General features: G+C 48.7%; 1 protein-coding gene across 1 annotated transcript in view; it reads left to right on the forward strand.

Annotated features, from left to right (window-relative positions):
- Positions 1-16,838, forward strand: part of LOC103258855 (protein phosphatase 1 regulatory inhibitor subunit 16B-like) — a gene marked incomplete at its 3' end in the record, with an annotated part of 77,248 nt that extends 60,410 nt beyond the window's left edge. The window contains 9 exon segments of the mRNA XM_008056533.2: positions 1,838-1,908; positions 6,500-6,645; positions 9,633-9,736; positions 11,576-11,700; positions 14,994-15,053; positions 15,055-15,120; positions 15,665-15,740; positions 16,448-16,577; positions 16,670-16,838. Coding sequence (XP_008054724.1) covers positions 1,838-1,908; positions 6,500-6,645; positions 9,633-9,736; positions 11,576-11,700; positions 14,994-15,053; positions 15,055-15,120; positions 15,665-15,740; positions 16,448-16,577; positions 16,670-16,838 — 947 coding nt within the window.
- Between the last annotated feature and the right edge of the window lie 1,915 nt (positions 16,839-18,753).

Raw genomic sequence — 18,753 nt, forward strand, 5'->3', positions numbered from 1 at the left:
GGACAAGGTAGCTCCAAAGGATCTGAGCCTCACTGGACAAAATCCTGTCAATTGAACCCCTGCCAACAATGCATCTGGGGCAAGTCTGCTGGGTAGAGGCCTCCATGTTCCCTTCACACAGGGCCTATGTTCACGCTGAGGCCCAGGGTACAGCTGGGACTGTGATCTAGGAGCTGGTCCTCAAGAGGATGGAGCTGGGAGGTCCCCCCTGTCCACTGCTCCTGACTCGTGAACTCCCCTCAGGCCTGCCAGCTTCTTTCCCCCTGGCATCCCCTGCAGGACAGCCTTCTCCTGCCCTTGCCACCCTCTCCCAGTGTGTCCTCATAGCAAAGGCAGACTGATGAGGGAACCACCATGAAGACAGTGTCCACAGTGGACATTGGGGATGTGGGCTTTGGCTTATGTTCCAGAGAAAGTCAGATTTGGTGGGGTTGGGAGAGGTTCAGAGGGGTCAGGGCCAGCCCCTGCCTCCCATTTGTAGACCTGGGCCTCCACTTCAGCTTCATCAGCACCATGACACAAGGACCACACACAAGCCAGCTGTGTATTCAAGTGTGTCCACTTGGCTCATAGGTGGCCACCCCTTGTTCATCCCTCTGGCCTGAAGGTGCACTTGCCCATTAACTGCACAGTCCATCTTTGGGTAGCAGGTTCCAGGGAAGAACCTGTTCTGGCCCTGCACACAGGTTCAGAGCCATTTAGACAGAGGTATAGGGGTGTGGCCTGCAAGGGCAGCCGGAGGCTCCGGTGGGCTCATCCCATAGGCCCCATGGACTCCTCAGTCCACAGGGAGAGACATAGCTGGGAGCTGGCAGAGATGGCCCTTCTGAAGCTTGGGGCCAGAGCAAGGGTCCTAGCTGCCAAGAGGGGGAAGGGACCTTCAGGGCTGGTGGGCAATCTCTTCCCTTCCTTTCCTTTTGCACTTGGTCAGGGGGGATAGCCAGGGCCTGAATGGTGGGGAGGTGGGGGAGAAGGAAGGTCACTATGATAAAGGGAAGAAGAGGGCTGTGCTAGGCAAGAGGGACTCCAGCCTATCACTAGAGTTTGCTCTGTCCTCCCTCACCCCCAGGGCTCCGGCCACCCACCATCCCTGAACGCTTACACATGCACACACAAGTGCATACACAACTAGACAAAAGTTTAGGAACTGGGATGGTTAAAACCTCTGCTACCCTCCTTCCCTAAGACCCAGTAAGGCCAAAGGGACACATTTGACACTCATAGGTGAGCCATCACCTGGAATTGGGACTTGCCATGTTAATAAAAACTACAGCTGCCAAGCTACAGCTCACCTTCAAACCACACCCCAGGCCCTGTGCTAAGCTTCTGGCATGACTCACCTCAATTATTCTTCACAGCGCCTCTGTGAGGTAGGATTAACATCATCCCTGTTTTATTGATGGAAAAACTGAGGCACACATAAGGATACGTCTTGACCAAGGTTGCACATCCAATGAGAATGATGCCAAAATTCTAACCTCCAGAGTGAATGCTTTTGGTACCTAGAAAGTATGCCCTCTGGACAACAAACGTTAGCTCAGTGCCTGACATACAGGAAGTGCCAATAATTGTTAGTTCTGGTTATTGTTATTCATAGTAAGAAAGGCAGTGCCATCCACCTCTTGGAAATCCTAAACCAAAGGTCTGTCTTCTGTGCCTCAGTTTTCTCATCTATGAAATGGGGAAGGTATTAATACTTCCCTCACAGGCCTGTTGTCAGGAGTAAACAAACCTATTGACATCAGGACCTGGGGGAGAGGGTGTCTTACCTGGGCCCCCACTTGCTTGCACACCTAGAGTGTGATGGGAAGCTCACTCCTGTACCCTCCTATTGCAGTACGCTACTTCCTGAAGAATAAAGTCAGCCCTGATTTGTGCAACGAGGATGGACTCACAGCCCTGCACCAGGTAAGGCTGGACTCACCTGGTAAGGCTGGGGGTTCCCAGGTCCCTGCTCCTCCCTGGACAAGTGTCCTATTTCCCCATCACTTTCCTGCCCAGAGCCCTCTGGGAAGAGAGAGGGAAGAGGAGCCACAACCGGCCCATCTCAAGGGCTCTTGTCTGCTTTGGAGACACATGTGTCTGTTCTAGACACGCCCACAGCAGTGTACATAGATGCGTATGTACGGACATGTGTACACACACAGGCTCCAAGGACAGGGAGCTTTTGTTCACTGTATCCTCACTGCCCAGCAAAGCAAGTGGGTTTGCAGCTTGAGAGTTTACGAAGCATATTCACACCCACCAGGAAATCCCATCCACCCTGGCGACAAAGGCAGTTGGTGGGGGTTATGTGATGGCTTTGAACTGTGGCCCTGAGCCACATGCTGTCTGTCATGACACATATCCTCTTGAAGGCAGTGCAGTGGGTCCAGCCCCCACCTGCCTGAGGACTGGCTGCTCTGGCTGTCACTGTTCATGTGGATGCTGCCACAGCCTCCTAATGGTCTCCAGCACTCTCTCTGGTCCTACCATGATTCTCTCTCCGTGAAGCAGCCACAGGAATGCTGAAGCCAAAAATCTACTCATGTTGCTCAAAGCTCTCTGCCGGCTTCCCATAATACTGGGGATAAAGAAAAACCTCCTTGCCACACCACACGAGGCTCTGTGAGGCCCAGCCTCCACCCAGTCCTGAGCTTCCTGGCTCCCTGCCTTTCGGGTTCTTGTACACACTGGACTCCTCCTCCCATTGCACTCTCTGCAGTGCTCACTGTGTTCACCTGTAAGCTCTAGTCTACAGCAAGAGCCCAAGAGCTGCGCTGTGTAGACAAAGCCTTTGTCTTATGAACACCCCTTCTTTTGTAATTAGTCGTTTAGCCACTGACTTGATCATTGATGTTGGCCTCTCCCCCTACTCAGACTCTGAGCTTGTATGGGGGCACAGCCCGTGCTCTTGCTCATCTTTCCCCATGCCAGGATACAGCAGGTGCTTAATATATACATACTAAATTAATGAATGAGCACAGTGAGGCTTCTGTATCCCCTGGCCCAAGTGTCTGAGCATATGGGCTTGAGCATAGCCTGGCAGGTGAGAGGCCAGGTAGCTGGAACCCTGGGATGGTAAGGGTCTCTCCACCCCTATATGAGAGCAACGGTGGATGGACAGAGACTGGTCATGCCCTCCCCATAAGCCTCAGGGGCAGGTCCCCAACCATGCAGTCCAGTGGTTCCCTGTGTATCCTCCTGGCTTCTCCTGTCCCACAGGGCCTCAGGCACCCACTTGCAGGCAGCTGCCTCAGTATCCTCACTGGATCCTGCCCATAGAAACTCCCAAACTCTAGCTCCATTAACTCTAGGGTACCTGAGACACCACCAGAGAGTGGAGAGTAGGTGAGTGTTTCAGCTCGGCCTGGAGTGGAAACCCAAATGGCACTTCCCAGCATGGGTAGCACCACCCAGCCATGGCCATGAAGATCAATTGTGTGGCCACATCCTACTGCATGCCAGAAAGGTGAGGCAGTCAGGCTAAATTATCAGACCAGAGACCTGGAGCTGCCACCCACTAGCTGTGTGACTCCGGGCTCTCTGTGCCTCAGGTTCCTTCCTCATCTTTAAAAGAGGGATAACAAGTACTTATCTCATTGGGCAAATATCCATAACACACTTTGAGTAACACTTTGGATAAATAGTAGTTGTTATTGTTTAAAATCAATCGTGTGACCACTTCTTTGCAAAGCATTTCACTTTGATCCTCACAACATCTCTGAAATACTATTATCGCTGTTTTATGCCTCAGGAAACTGGTGCAGCCTATTCAATAGAATTTTCTACTGTGATGGAAGTGTCCTGTGTACCTACAGTGTCCAGTACAGTGGCCACCAGCCACAAACAGCTGTAGAGCACTCAAAATGGGACAATGGGACTGAGGAATTGCATCTAGAATTTTATCAAATCTTAGTGAATTTAAATAAAGAGTGCTGTATTATACAGTGCAGCTTGGATGAGGAGATCTCTGTGTCCAAGGTCAAAGTAAATGAGTGACAGAGCCACGATTTGAAACAAGGTGTTCCAGTGGGTCTGTGGACATGGCAGCTGCAGTGCTCAGGGCCCCGGTCTCCCCTTGAGTTGCCAACCTGCTGTGGTGACCTCTTGAGTGGTACCCTCGCTTTGGCTGCCCCACAGAATGCCTCTGCTTCTTCTTTGGTTGTCACAGTGCTTCCTGTGTGTTCCTGGCCCCTGGAGGTTTGCAGTCAGGAAGGTGGGTCCCCAGAAGTAAGTTAGGCAGGACCCCTGCTCTCAGAGTTCAGAGTGATGTGGCCACACAGGCACGTGACTAACACTAGTAATGTAGTGTGGTCCACCCTCACACCGAGATAAGTAGAGGTTCAGTGGTAGCTCAAAGCTGGCTGACTCCAAGGGGAACTGAGAAAGTCTTCTAAGAGGAAGGGACATTTGAGCCAGGTCTTGAAGAATAAGTAGGAGCTTGCTAGACAGAAAAGAGTAAGGAAGAACATTCAAAGCAGAGAGAACAGCTTGCACAGAGCCATGAGAAGGGGGCTCAGCATTTCATGTTTGGAGTCTGGAGGGTTTGGTGTGGCACCATTAGAGGAAGACCAGTGGGAGGTGAGACAGGAATGCTGAGGACAAGTACTTGGAAGTTGACTGCTTAGAATTCACTCCATCTCTGTAGATGGATTTTAATCTTGGGTTTTAATCCACCTTTTACTAGGTGTGACCTTGTGCAACCAGACTTCTTTGAGCCAGTTTCCCCATCTGTGAAATGGGATGATAGGATCCTCACAGAATTATTTTGAGGATCAAATGAGGCGACGCATGGCCAAAGCTTAGCAAGGTGCTTGACCCCAGTAAGTTCTCAAAAAGCATTAGCTATTATTATTGATATGTGACATGCCGTGTTGTTATTGCCGTTGCTGCTGGGCTGTTGTGACTGTCATCATTGCTGTTGTCACTGCTGCTCTAGTGCAGCAAAGGAGATGGGGGCACATTAAGAAGTGCGTCACATGCCTGGCAGGGGAGTGTGGATTTTTCTTCTCTTGGCAACAGGAAGCCTTCAGAGGTTTGTAAACTGAGAGCAGCATGATTAGATTCGTGGGAAGCTCTGGTAGAGGGTGTTTGGAAAGGGAGCGGCAGGGAGGCAGGGAGGGATGAAGAAACCTCAACCAGGACAGTAGGAATGGGGACAGCGATTTAGGAGATGGAGTCCACGCCTGGTGGTAGATTGGAAGTGGGAAGTGAGGAGGAGGCGACTGACAGCCAGATGCTATTTCTCACCTTAGAGAATCCAGGGGGTGGTGGGGGGAAAAAGGAGGCCTGCCCACCTACCATACCACTCCCTCCACGTGCACCCCTACACTCAGCCCTCAAGGCAGCCTTTGTTCTGGCTGGGTCTCTCAGGTGCAGACTGGCTCAGTCCCTGGACATCTCTCTCATTAGACTCTGCAGTTCTGGAAGCACAATCCCCTCCCCCTTCAGCCTGAGGCTTCCATCCCCCGCCCCGTGCCTTCTGTAATCTCTAATGGTTGGATCTCTGACCCTCTTGCTACTAACCCCAGAAGCTCCCCACACATCTCCCAGTGACAGCCAGGGAACCTCGCCTTCCACCGCTGCCTTGCTCCAGCGCCTTTGGCGCCCTCCGCCGGCCACGCCGTGCCGCTGCATGGTTTTCCTGCCCGCCTGAGCTGTCTCAGGTCACAGGCCACAGAGTCACAGGTCTTTCTTCACCTGTCTGGAGAGAAGCCCTCAGACCCAGCTATCCCCAGACGGGCTGGCGCAGAAAGAACATGGATAGGGGCACCATCTGTGCCAACGGCTGCTCCTTTCCCACATGTCCTGGAGCTGAGCCTTGGCTGTGCTGCGGGTGGAGGCGGAGCTGTGGTGCCGCCTCATCCCATAGTCACGCCCATATCCACCTGGGCCGTGGACTCACCCAGCTTCAAGTCACTTCTCCCCCATCCCTATGGGTGCTTTTGGAAGCCAGGCCATCATCATCTCATCTGGGTAACTTCACAGCTCCTTCCCCTCCTCTCGCAATGTGCACACACATGTGCGCAGGCGTGTGGGCCCATACACACACACACACACACACACACACACACACACACACACACACACACTCTTACACTCAATCTGTTCTTCACATACAGACAGAGGAGCAACTGTTTTTTAAAAAGCAAGTCTGATTATGCTATCTTTCTGAGTATAACTCAACATCTCCCAGTGCTCTGAGGAACAAGTCCTTACCTGAGACTGAGCACAGGTCTCCCTGCTGTGTCCCCTGCTGGTTTCTCCAGAAGTGACCTCTAGGGAGCAGCCTCCATCTGCAGTCTATAAAGTGCCTCCCTGTCTTCCTCCTCTGTCCTCACCTCTCCCTCCTCATGTCCTAACTAGAAGCTGAGATTTCCCATAGCCATGGGCAGGCACACTTACAGCCTGCAAGCAATGGAGCTGGACTCACACCCAGGCAGTCTGGCTCCACTGTCCTGGTCACCTCCTGCGGGGACTGCACCTGGAGCTGACTCTGCCTGTGTGTCCCTCCCAGTGCTGCATCGACAACTTTGAGGAAATCGTCAAGCTGCTCCTTTCCCATGGTGCCAACGTGAATGCCAAGGACAACGAGCTGTGGACACCCCTGCATGCTGCAGCCACCTGCGGCCATATCAACCTGGTGAAGATCCTTGTGCAGTAGTACGTGCCTTTCTCTCCTACAGAACAGCCATCCCTCCACCCCTTGTCTTTACAGCTAATTCCCTGCCTTCCTCACCTCCTTCCCCCTCCTCTCCTCCCTTCCCTTCTCCCTTGTCTCTTCCCTCCCATCCTGTTTCTTCTCTCTTTTTCTCCTCTCTCTGCCACTCTCCGTCTCTCTTGGTGCTGGTTACTCTCACTTACCATACTATCTTAATCTCTCTCTCTGTCTCTCTGTTTCTCCCTTCCTCCTTCTCCTCCCCTAAATCCCCCTTTTCTGTCTCCATCTCTATGTGCCTGTCTTTTTCTCTTGATGTCGCTTCTTCCCTCTTGGTCTCTCTCTGTCTTTTCTACTCTTTGTCTCTCTTCATTTTCTCTCTCCTCCTTGATTTTCCTTTTGTTCCCCTTCCTTTTTTTTTACTGTGATAAAATACACATACTATAAAACTTGCCATCTTAACCATTGTCAGTGTATAGTTCAGTGGTATTAAGTATGTTCATATTGTGCAACCGTCATCGCCATCCGTCTCCAGAACTCTTTTCAACCTGCACAGCAGAAACTGTGTACCCATTAAACAACAACTCCCATTCCCTGCCTGCCCTGGCTCCTGGCAACCACCAGTCCACTTTCTGTCTCTATGAATTTGATGACTGTGAGCACTTTATGTAAGTGGAATCATGCAGTATTTGTCTTTTTGTGACTGGATTATTCACCTAGCATACTGTCCTCAAGGTTTGTCCATATTTAGCATGTGTCCGAATTTCCTTCCTTTTTAAGGTTGAATGATATTTCATCGTGTGAATAGACCACACGTTGCGTATCTGTGCATTTGCTGATGAACACGAGTTGCTTCCATGTTTTAGCTATTGTGGTAATGCTGCTATGAACATGTGTGTACAAGTATCTCTTGAATCTCTTTTGGGTAAATTCCCAGAAATGGAATTGCTGGATCATATGGTAATTCTATTTTTATTTTTTTTAGAGAACTGCTATACTGTTTCCACAGTGGCTACACTATTTTACATTCCCATCAATGGTACACAAGGGTTCCAGTTTCTTCACATCCTTACCAACACTTGTTATTGTCTGTTTGTTCTTTTTTTTTTTTTTTTGTGGCCATCCTAATAGGTATGAGGCCATCCTAATTTTTTTTTTTTTTTTATTAGTGGCCATTCTAATAGGTATGAGGTGGTATCTCACAGTGGTTTTGATTTGCGTTTGCACAATTAGTGATGTTGAACATCTTTTCACGTACCTGTTGTTCTATTTGTATGTTTTCTTTGGAGAAATGCCTGTTCTTCAAGTCCTTTGTTCACTTTTGACTTTTTTTTGTCATTGAATTTTAGCGTGTCTCTATATATAGCTTTGTAATTAGTTTTGAAATCAGGCAGTATGAGTCCTCTAGCTCTGTTTTTCTTTTGTAGGGTTGTGTTGGCTATTTGGGTCCCTTAATGTTCTTCATGAGTTTTAGGATACATTGTTTTAGTCTGTAAAAAAAAATCATTGGAATTTTTTGTAGGAATTGTATAAAATCTCTCCAAACTGCTCTGAGGATCTTTTCCCACCCTAAATTTCTTTCTAGTCTGCTCATATTCTATAAAAACAAAGAAAGGGCAGTTTTCAATGTCAAGTGTATTCCACTGAATTCAGTTAATAATTGGTGGGCGCCTTCACTGAGCCAAGTCCTGCAATGGGCACTGTGTACACAGAAAAGCAAAGGTCCTGGAAGCCAGGCCGGAAAACCAGGTGATTTAAGTATTAGAGCAGAAACAGAGCAAGACCAGAGGGCTGGAGCATTTAAGTGCAAGGCATCAGAAAGAGTGGCCAAGAGCTGGTGACCTTTTCACAGGTCTTGGAAAAGCTGCCGGTGCTCATTGGTGGCTCCTGGGTTGGATGGACGTGATAGCACTGTTGTCACAGCTCAGTGACATGGACTAGCTTGCTCTGGAGCAGCAGAGCTCAGAGAGGTCGCGGTAGAGGGCTGTCAGGTTCAGGGACTAGGTGGTCCGTGCATACATCTCTCCTGAAGACTTGATAAGGCTAGCCTTATCAGTGATGGTGCCCAGAAGACAAAGAAAGCAATGCCAGCCTGGCTTACTGGGTCCCTGATGCTGGTTCGTACCAGAATCACCTAGGGCATGGGTTTAAATCCATATTCCCAAGCCCCCCCTCCCCCGAGACTCTGTTTCAGGAGGGCTGGAGTGAAGCCCACCCAAGGTGCTGCATTTTATGTCAGTAGTCCCAGGTAATTCTGCTGCAGGGCATCTCAGGGCCATGCTTGGAAAACACAGGCCCAAAGGGCACATTCTTTCAGGGAGCCCGAAGGCACTGTCCTTCCCCTGTCCTGGTCAGCCTCTGAGGTAGGGACTTGGAAAAGGGGTGGAATATAACTGAGCATATGTCTGCATATGGGCAAAGACTGAAATAGAACGTGGAGAGCTGAAAAGAGCTGACATGCGAGAGGCCTGGGTAGAGTGTGGACTCCAAGCAGTATGACCTTGGGCAGATGAACCTGTCTGAGTCTTTGTTTCCCCCTGAGTTAGTTACGGTCAACATTACCAACTTGGGAGGACTATTATGAGAATTAAGTATAATAAAATCATGTGTGTAAAGGGCTTACATCATGCTTGGCTTTAAGCAGGTAAGTGGTGCTGCTGCCATTAATATTATTTTTATTATTGTCACCAGGGTGGACTTTGACATCTGTCCTTAAGTGCCTGCTTGCTGGCTTAAGGGAGTGAGAAGTTGAGGGAGGTCTCCTGGGATAGCTTTCTTAGGACTTTGGTCCCTTTCCACCTTGGGCTCCGGGATCCTGAAGCCATTGAGTTCATGGACTGTGTGGTGGGCGGATCCAAGCATCACTTGCTGGGGTGCATCATGGTGGGGTTGTGAGCGCTAAGGTGGACAGTGGGGGTTGCAGGGAAGAGACCAGAGGATAGAGGCAACCCCAGGCACCTACCTGGCCCTCACCTTGACCCTTTTTCTGCAGTGGGGCCGACTTGCTTGCTGTCAATTCGGATGGGAATATGCCCTATGACCTCTGCGAGGATGAGCCCACCCTGGATGTCATCGAGACCTGCATGGCGTACCAGGGTAAGGGAGGGCAGTCATAAAGTGGGCACAGCCAAGAGTTGTGGGGAGCAGCATTCAGATCAATGCAGGTGGACAGATTAGCGAGCTACATGTGACCCACCTCACACTCAGTGCTCAGTGAGTGGGACCAACCCTCATTAGTATCGTTATCTGTGTGATTATCAAGATTGGCCATGAAAGAACCCTGGAAAACAGGCTGTACAGAAGGGACGTGTTGTCCTCATCCATGTCACCCAGCTGGCCTTGTGTCCTCTTCATCAACTGTGACAATTTGATTCAATAGACATTCATCATAGAGACATATTCCCATGTGGAAAAGTAAGAAAGTCAAGAGCATTGACGAATGCCCTTACTGTGCCAGGCACCATGCTGACTGCCAGGGTGCAGACAGACAATATAGGGCTGTTTTCAGCTCACAAAAGAGGTTCAGAGAGACCTGCCTGTCCCACACCCCATATATGCCTCTGAAGCCCCACCTCCTTGGAAATGCATCCCACACCCAGACCCTTAGCTGCAGCGAGTTTCACCTAGGCCTTACCCTTGTGTTTCTTCCTAGATCACGGTGACCCATGACTGGGTCTCCACTTCCCTGTACCCAACCTTTTCCTATTCATCTTCTGCAGAGTTTCTTAACCATTTTCCTGCCAATCTGATGAATCTATAGACTCCTTCTCAGAATAATATTTTTAAATGCATTTATAAAATCTTAGACTTGTAAAGGAAGCCAATTATATTAAAACATAGCTACCAAAGCATTTTAAATGTGTTAAATAGAAACTTTATTAACTAATTAAACAATGAGATAACATGATATGAAAACACCTATAGTTTCTGTTGGTGACAAGGTCCCAGGCACTGCTAATACTACTATGGGTTTTGCTTACAGAAATGCTAAATTTCATTTAAAGCTCAAAGTAAACATACAATGTTTTTTCTCCTTTTAAGTTTATAGACCTCTCCTGAATTCTGTCCAAGAGCCTGATCTAATGGATCTTTTTATAGAGCATGTCACCCTCTCCTTAAATACCATTAGTAGCTGCCGGTAACAGATTTTTAAGCCAGGGATTCAGGCTATAAGATACCTTTATGGGCTTCTTTAACTCAATTTACTCAATTCTTGATTCGAAAATAATATATTCATTAATTCGGTCATTCTTGCAATAAGAATTTATTGGCCATTGTGCCTGGTACTACAAACACAATCATGAACGAGATGAGGGGAACTAGCAGAGACCCTGGTCAGATGGAGTGGTCAGCGGAGGACAGCTGGGCAGGTGATTCAGTCCAGGGCCTAAGGAACAGGGCAGAGCCAGTCATTTGAGCAGTTGGAGAGAGGTAGGTACATGGAAGGGACTTCCAGATAGGAGAAAGCATGTGCAAAAGTGACCAATATCAATGCAGTGCCTACTAGTGCTCAGGCAGAAATGACTGATATTATTACAGGGTCTACTGGAATGACTGATATCAATACAGGGCCTACTGGGTGCCCAGGCGCAAATGACTGATATTAATACAGTGCCTTCTGAACGCCAGGTGAGAATGACTGATATCAATACAGGGCCTATTGGGTGCCAGGTTGGAAAGACTATTAATACAGGGCCTACTAGATGCTGGGCAGGAATGACTGATATTAATACAGTGCCTACTGGTTGCCCGGTGGGAATGGCCCTCACTCTGTGGGTGTGGTGTCTGTTCTTGGACCTGGCGGTCAGAGATCTCTGGGCAGGTCTGTAGGCCTCCTTGACTGGTGGACCCTGGGGAGCAGGAGCTTCCCCCATCTGCCTTCCCATCCTTCTGGGGACCTAGGCCTGCTAATAAATCCCCTCTCTCTCACTGCAGGCATCACCCAAGAGAAAATTAATGAGATGCGGGCAGCTCCTGAGCAGCAGATGATTGCAGACATCCATTGTATGATCGCAGCAGGCCAGGACCTCGACTGGATAGATGCCCAGGGGGCCACACTGGTGAGGAAAGACAGTCTGGGCTGGTTTGAACTGGTGGCCAGAACCAGAACTAAGACCAGCAAGGGCTGAAGTGAGCCAGCAGCTCGTGGCAGCTACACCTGTACCCTTGGGGCCTGTCTGTGACCTTCGACTTCCTCAAGAATCCTCTAGGGCCAGGATTACCCCCTGGATGTGGAGAACCAGCAGAGCAGGGCTCATCCTCTTTAAGAACCTGGCCACTCAAGTAGGGCTGGGAGGCAGGGGCCACAGGTGGGAGACCTGACTTCCACGTGGTCACCACCTGCTCTGTGTCCAGGATCCTCCTTCACCCCAGGCTCCAGGTGTCCATCCTTAGCTTGTTATTCCCCCTTCTCTAATGATGTCCCCTGCTAAGGACTGGTACCACCACTCACCAGCTCATCCAGGCCATCTTGCTTTGGACTGTCCATTTCTTTGCTTTAGTGTCTCCTCTTCCAGCCAACACCCCACTTCCTTGCCTCATCAGCTTCCTTGAGATTGTGGCAATAGCCTCTCCTCTGAGTTCCGTGACCTCAAAGTCTGGACATCCCCAGTCATCAATCCATCCATTCATCTGTTTGTCCTTCCATCCATCCATCACACAGATATGAGCACCTCCTCTCTGTCACATGCTTTACTAGACCCTAGAGACAGAAACAATGGAATCTTCTCTCTCAAATCTGTCTAACTCCACTCATCCTGGCAGTTCAAGTGTTAATGACTTGGGAACCTTCCCCTGACCCTCCTCATGGCTCTCAGAGCACACTGCAGCCAAGTATTGAAGAGGGTCCACTTCTGCAGTCTTTAAACCAGAAATAAGAGCATGGCCATGGAAACCCACCTCCCCCCCACACACACACACAATGGCAGGGCCCTAGGCTTAGACTCCATGTTGGTCATGAGTACCGAGGGGTCTCCAGATCTTGTGCTTACCATGTAGGGCTTAGTAGTACCAGGTTTCCCTCACTGCCCCTCAGGCCGGACCTGGTAACCCAGTTGTGATAACTGGGCTTCTCCCACCTGGGTTCTGAGTTCTACCCTCTGCTTCATGCCCATTTCTATTAGCTGGGTCCCTGCTTGCATCATCTGCTCAGTCCAGCACTCAAGTATGTGGTCAGAAGTTCTCACTCATAAGTGGGCCTTGATCACTGGTCACATGAGCACAGGGTGGAATCAGCAGATGCTGGACTCTGCTAGGGGAGAGAGAGAGAGAGAGAGAGAGGAAGGAGGGGGGCATGTGGAAACACACTGGGTACCTGGTCCACTATCAGGGGAAAAGAGGGCCAGCTAGAAGCCCAAACTTCGCCTGCGTGCAACTTTTTAATGTAGTAAGTCCTCACCTCTACCCCACAACTCTAAAATTTAAAAAGAATACTACGTAACTTTCATGTTAAAAAAAAGAATATTTTTTTTTCTTAATTGTATCTACAGAATTTTAATTGACTAAAAAAAGGAATGCAGTCAGGTATGGAGATGGAATATGCTGTCGTCTGAAGTCAAGGCCAAGCTGCACTAGGGTACCTCCCACCCTCGCTGGGTCTGTCACTAGGTATATCACTGGGCCCTTTAGACACAAAGGTCTCCTTCTGGGCTGAGACTGGCCTCAGGATGGCCCCATCCCCATGAGCCAGGCAAAGATGAGGCCTCAAGTCTTACCCAGTAAACTAGAGATCATAGTATCTTCCTCACAGGGTTGTTGGGAGGATTAAACGAGATTCTGCATGAAGGTGCTTAGCACAGTCTGTAACCTCTCAATAGATGCTAGCAATGATAATTATCATTACTAGTGATATCACTATTCTACTCATGCCTTTTTATTTCCAGCCAAATACTGAGGTTTGTAATGTCTGACTGGCCAGCCAGGTGGCATTCTGCACAACTGGCAAACATCAGACATTTATAAATCAGATTATTATACTAATTTCCACATGTGCCTGTGCCACATCATACCACGGATTTATTTTTCAGAATTTTTTAAAGGAAATAAAGGAAAACCTCCATTTGCCAGAACTTACAGCAACCCTTCCCAGGATGAAGTGGCATTTGACCATCAGGATTGTGTTTCTGAAGGGTCACTGCCTGGAGCTGTTCCTTCTCTGTCCCACTGACTCTGCTACCTCATAGCTCAGCTTCCCTTGAGTTCCCTGGCTTCCTCCCAGACAGTCTTCTGTTGTACTTAAGTTCTCACCCCTATCTCCCATCTTGGCTGGGCAGTTGGTGTCTCTCTGTCTCGTCTCCCTCTCTCTCTCCTTCATTCATTCTCATAGTTCACCTTGTCATCACTAGAGCTCTCTCAGACTGTTAATATGTTACTAAATGTTCATTGTGTGCTAAGCACTTTATGTATTTTATGGGAGATTGAACAAGTGGGGCAACTGAGGTCTGCTAAGCAGTAGCCATGATAAAAGGCCTTGACTGGGACCTCAGCATTCCTTGTTGGGGGAATTAATTAGCTATTGCTGCATGAGAAACTATCCTACAATTATTATCGTCTTAAAACAATAATAAATACCTGTCTCACATAGTTTCTGCGGGTCAGGGAATGAGAAACAGCTTAACTGGGTGGCTCTGGCTTGGTGCTTCTTGTGATATTACTCCAAGATATTGGCTGGGGATGCCGTCTTATCTGAAGTCATGACTGTAGTTGGAGAATCTGCTTTCAAGGTTGCTCTCTCGCATGACTGGCAAGTTAGAAAGCTGGCTATTGGCAGGAGACCTGTCTTTCACCTCCTTAGGACCTCTCCTCAGGGCTACTTGAGGTTCCTCACAACATGGTGACTGCCTCCTTCTGGAGTGATTGATCTAGAGAGCATAAGGTAGAAGCAGCAATGCCTTTTATGCCCTTGCCTCAAAAATCACATATCACCACTTCACAATATCCTATTTGTTAAAAGCGAGTCACTCAGTATGGCCCAAGTTCAAGCGGAGGGCAATCAGTTTCTCTTTTTTAAAGAAAGATGGGTCAAATAATTTGTAGCTGTATTTTAAAACCACACTCTTGAACCTCTGAAACCTCTTCTCCAGGGCTCAGAACACCATAGGGGCTCAGCAAGTACGGTTGCCTTAACCAGGTGGGTGCTAAGACCAACCACAGGGAGAAGAGCTCACCTGTCTGCCCCTCCTTCTAGGTCCATATTTCAGGCTTAATGTCTTCTGCCATAGATGGTTATTTTCAACTCACCCTGTTTCATTTTGCTGGCCCAAAGAATGCTCTGAGACTTGGGTGGGGATGAAGGATCTCCTGCCTCCATGGGGCCAGTCCCCTAAGGAATGCTTACTTCTTTCCTCTCCTTCAGCTGCACGTAGCTGGCGCCAACGGATTCCTGCGGGCAGCTGAGCTCCTCCTGGACCATGGAAGTGCGTGTGGATGTGAAGGACTGGGATGGCTGGGAGCCCCTGCATGCAGCTGCCTTCTGGGGACAGGTAGTTCCTACCCACAGGGCTGTGGGGGAGGCCAGCACAGGGTTATCCTGTGGTTGCGAAGTCCTCTGGGCTGGCAATAGGTTCAGAAGGCTCATTGAAGGTGTTGACTACTGCTAGTATGTGGGTTATGTAAAGGCCTAAGGAGTTTGCAAAAACGTTTGGCAGGTTGTGCCCCCATGGAATGGTAATCACATTTACCAAATTAGAAAATTCCCAGCATTTGTGCTTTGAGTAGTCTCTCCCTTTGTTTCCAGATATAAAACTCTGCCTGCAGCTTATGCAGTCTCTCCTGATATCTGTCAGCTCTGGAGTTTTAGCTGACTTCTCCTGTGTCTTGTTATGGCCCAGGCATACTGGAGGAGGTGCTAAGCCCAGTGCATTTGCCCAGATTCCCCCATGACTCCAGGGTGCAGGTCTTCTCTGGGAATCAGCTTTGCCCCACCATTCCTTGAGCCACATCCTAAGAGGCCTTGGGCACTCTCTCCACTTTTTAGGTTTTTTAAGCCCTGGGCAGGTGGAACATGGGTTTATTCCTGTGTTTCAGATGCAGATGGCAGAGTTATTGGTGTCCCATGGAGCTAGTCTCAGTGCAAGGACATCCATGGATGAGATGCCAATAGGTGAGTCCAATACAACATATCAGCAGTCATCAATTTTTGATGAGTGGAGAGATAAATGGATAGATATATGGTTGGATAAATTGATGAATTGAGGCATAGATAGATGGATGAATGAATAAATTAGTGGATGGTAGATTAATGGACAGATGGAGGGATGGATGTATGGATGGATGGACGAGTGGGGTAGATGGGTAGATGTACAGTTGAATAGATGAGTGGATGGATAGATGAATAAATAGATGGATGGGTAAAGGACAAATCTATGGATGGATGACTCAATCACAAATAGGTAGATAAATGGATGAAGATGGATAGAGTGGGTGGGTTATATGGATATCTCAGCATCTTCACAAAATTTCTTGCTTGGGCTGCGTGGGGCACCTGCTTTTTTCTTTTAATACTTCTCATGTCAGTGAAAACTTGATGACTCTTCTTGGAATCTGTCAAAGAGGAGTGTGAACCTCTTGGTTGTAGCTGGGAACCTTAGGAGTTGTACATGGAACTTGGATTTCCCATTCCCACAGTCCTCTAAGTATTGGGTCATAGTCCAGGAACTAAGGCTGGCATTGTTCTCTTCCCTCCCTGCGTGCCCAGAAGATGCCTATAGTTTTCAGTAGGTTGGGGCGGCAGTTCCTCTGGTCTGGAGCACCTTCCTGGGCCACAGGCCCCTCCCCTGTCCCGCACAACTGACCCCTTTGTCCCTTCAGACCTATGTGAGGAGGAAGAGTTTAAGGTCCTGTTGCTGGAGCTAAAACACAAGCACGATGTGATCATGAAGTCACAGCTGAGGCACAAGTCATCTCTGAGCCGGAGGACGTCCAGCGCTGGCAGCCGTGGGTAAGTCAGGGGCAGCACAATCAGGGGTCCCAATGCATACTTCTGCCTGTGGTGCCTGGGCACAGACTTCAGCACTGCCTCTGTCCCCCTAGGAAGGTGGTACGTCGAGCCAGCCTATCGGACAGGACCAACCTGTACAGGAAGGAGTATGAGGGAGAGGCCATCCTGTGGCAGCAGCGGAGTGCAGCTGAGGATCAGAGGACCTCGACCTACAATGGGGACATCAGGGAGACCAGGACAGACCAAGAGAACAAGGACCCTGTGAGTGGCCTCATGCCCCGCCCCAGTGTCAGCCACTGCCTTGGGAGGAGGGCAGGGCCCCAGCCCAGTCTTGCATCTTTATCTGAGGGCCTTCTGAAGGAAGTAGCTGGGCAATGCCCTTAAAACAGCAGATCCAGTCTAATGGTGGTGGCTCCTTTAGTTAATGAGGTGACCCTGGGTTTGTTAGAGGCTAAGCTGGGAGCTTCGGCACACAGGAAGGTCTCCTAATTGGTAGGGAGCAAGTAACTGCTGTGACCCTGCCTGATCTAGCTGATGGACTTCCCAGAAGAGAGGTTCAATAGGGCAGTGCCTACCTGACCTAGCTGTGGGCTTCCCAGAAGAGAGGTTCAGTAGGGCAGTTACCCAGGAGCTGAGGGCAATAAAACTTTTTTGGAGAAGAAATAGAACAAGATGTTGATAATTGTGCTTATCAAAACACCTGTGACTAGAAGAAAATTTTTGAAAACTGGATATAGTCTCAGAAAGACCTCTGGGAAACTTGCCCTAGTAGCAGCCGGTGGGCCTGCACTTTGAACTGCCTTCCTAAGAGTAGTATGTGTGTTTGTTTTCTGTGGTTGCTGTTATAAATTTTCATAATCTAGGTGGCTTAAAACAGCAGAAATTTATTATTTCACAGTTCTGGAGACCAGAAATCTAAAATCAAGGTATCAACAGAGTTGATTTCCTCTGGAGGCTTTGATTTTTTTTTTAGAAATGAAGTCTTGCTATGGGCTCAAGCAGTCTTCCTGCCTCAGCCTCCCAAAGTTCTGGGATCACAGGTGTGAGCCACTGTACCTGGCTCTGAAGGGAAATCTAGTCCATGCCTCCCTTCTAGCTTTTGGTGGCTCAGGCGATCCTTGGCTTTTGATGAAATGACACTAGTCTCCGCCTCCATCTGCACAAGGCTTTCTTCTTTATGTGTCTATATCTCTGTTTTCTCTTCTTCTTTGGATTGGCCCATGCCAATCCAGTATGCCGTCTTAATTTAGCTTATCATTACTGCAGATACCTATCTCCAAATAAAGTCACTTTCAGAGATTCCAGGTGGGCATGGATTTTTGAGGGATGCCTTTCAGCCCAGAACCAACTCTCTCGGCATGATTGCTTTCTTGCTGAGTGGGGTGAACAAGTTTAGGGCCAGAGTGGAATTGCAGAAGACAAGATGGGAGGAGCTAACTGCATCAGGAGTGGTCTGCTGTTTGGGTTTTCCTCCCACCCCGTGAATGATGAAAAAACTTCTAGAGAGTGTAGCTTCGGTGGGATGTAATTGATTAGCTGCTGATGTGTCTCAGTGGGACCTGCTTTCACAGTGTGAACAGTGAGGTCACCCACCAGCTGTCTCATCAACAGAAGGGAATCCCCATCAAAGCTGCCAGCTAGGGATGGAGAGAGCACACAGGGAAGCTTTGTTCTGCCTGGTTGATGGTTGGGCAGGGGAAAGACTTGTAGATCAAAATCACAACCTGATTCAGATGCCTTCCAGCTATGCTTCTTGTGCTTTTTCTTTGTGATTGAGGCTTAATTGCAGTAGACACATCTTAAATGTTTTCAATGAATTTTTACAAATGTATACACTCAAATACATAGAGCACTTTCATCACCCATGTCCCCTCTCAGTCAGCTCCTCCCCATCTCAGCCAAAGGTAGCTGCTATTTAACTTTGAGCACTGAAGGTTAGCTTTATATATGCATATGCCATATGCATGGACCCATGCAGTTCATCATTTTTTGTATCTGGTTTCTTTTATGTCTGTGAGAGTCATCCATGTTATGGCATCTAGCAGTAGTTCATCCTTTTTCATTGCTCTATAGAGTTTTATTGTTTGAATGTTACAATTAACATATCAGGCCAGGCTCAGTGGCTCAGCCTGTAATCCCAGCACTTTGGGAGGCTGAGGCGGAGAGGATTGCCTGA

Source organism: Carlito syrichta, unplaced genomic scaffold (assembly GCF_000164805.1).
Source record: "Carlito syrichta isolate Samal-C Ts95f unplaced genomic scaffold, Tarsius_syrichta-2.0.1 Scaffold302386, whole genome shotgun sequence".
NCBI lineage: Eukaryota > Metazoa > Chordata > Mammalia > Primates > Tarsiidae > Carlito > Carlito syrichta.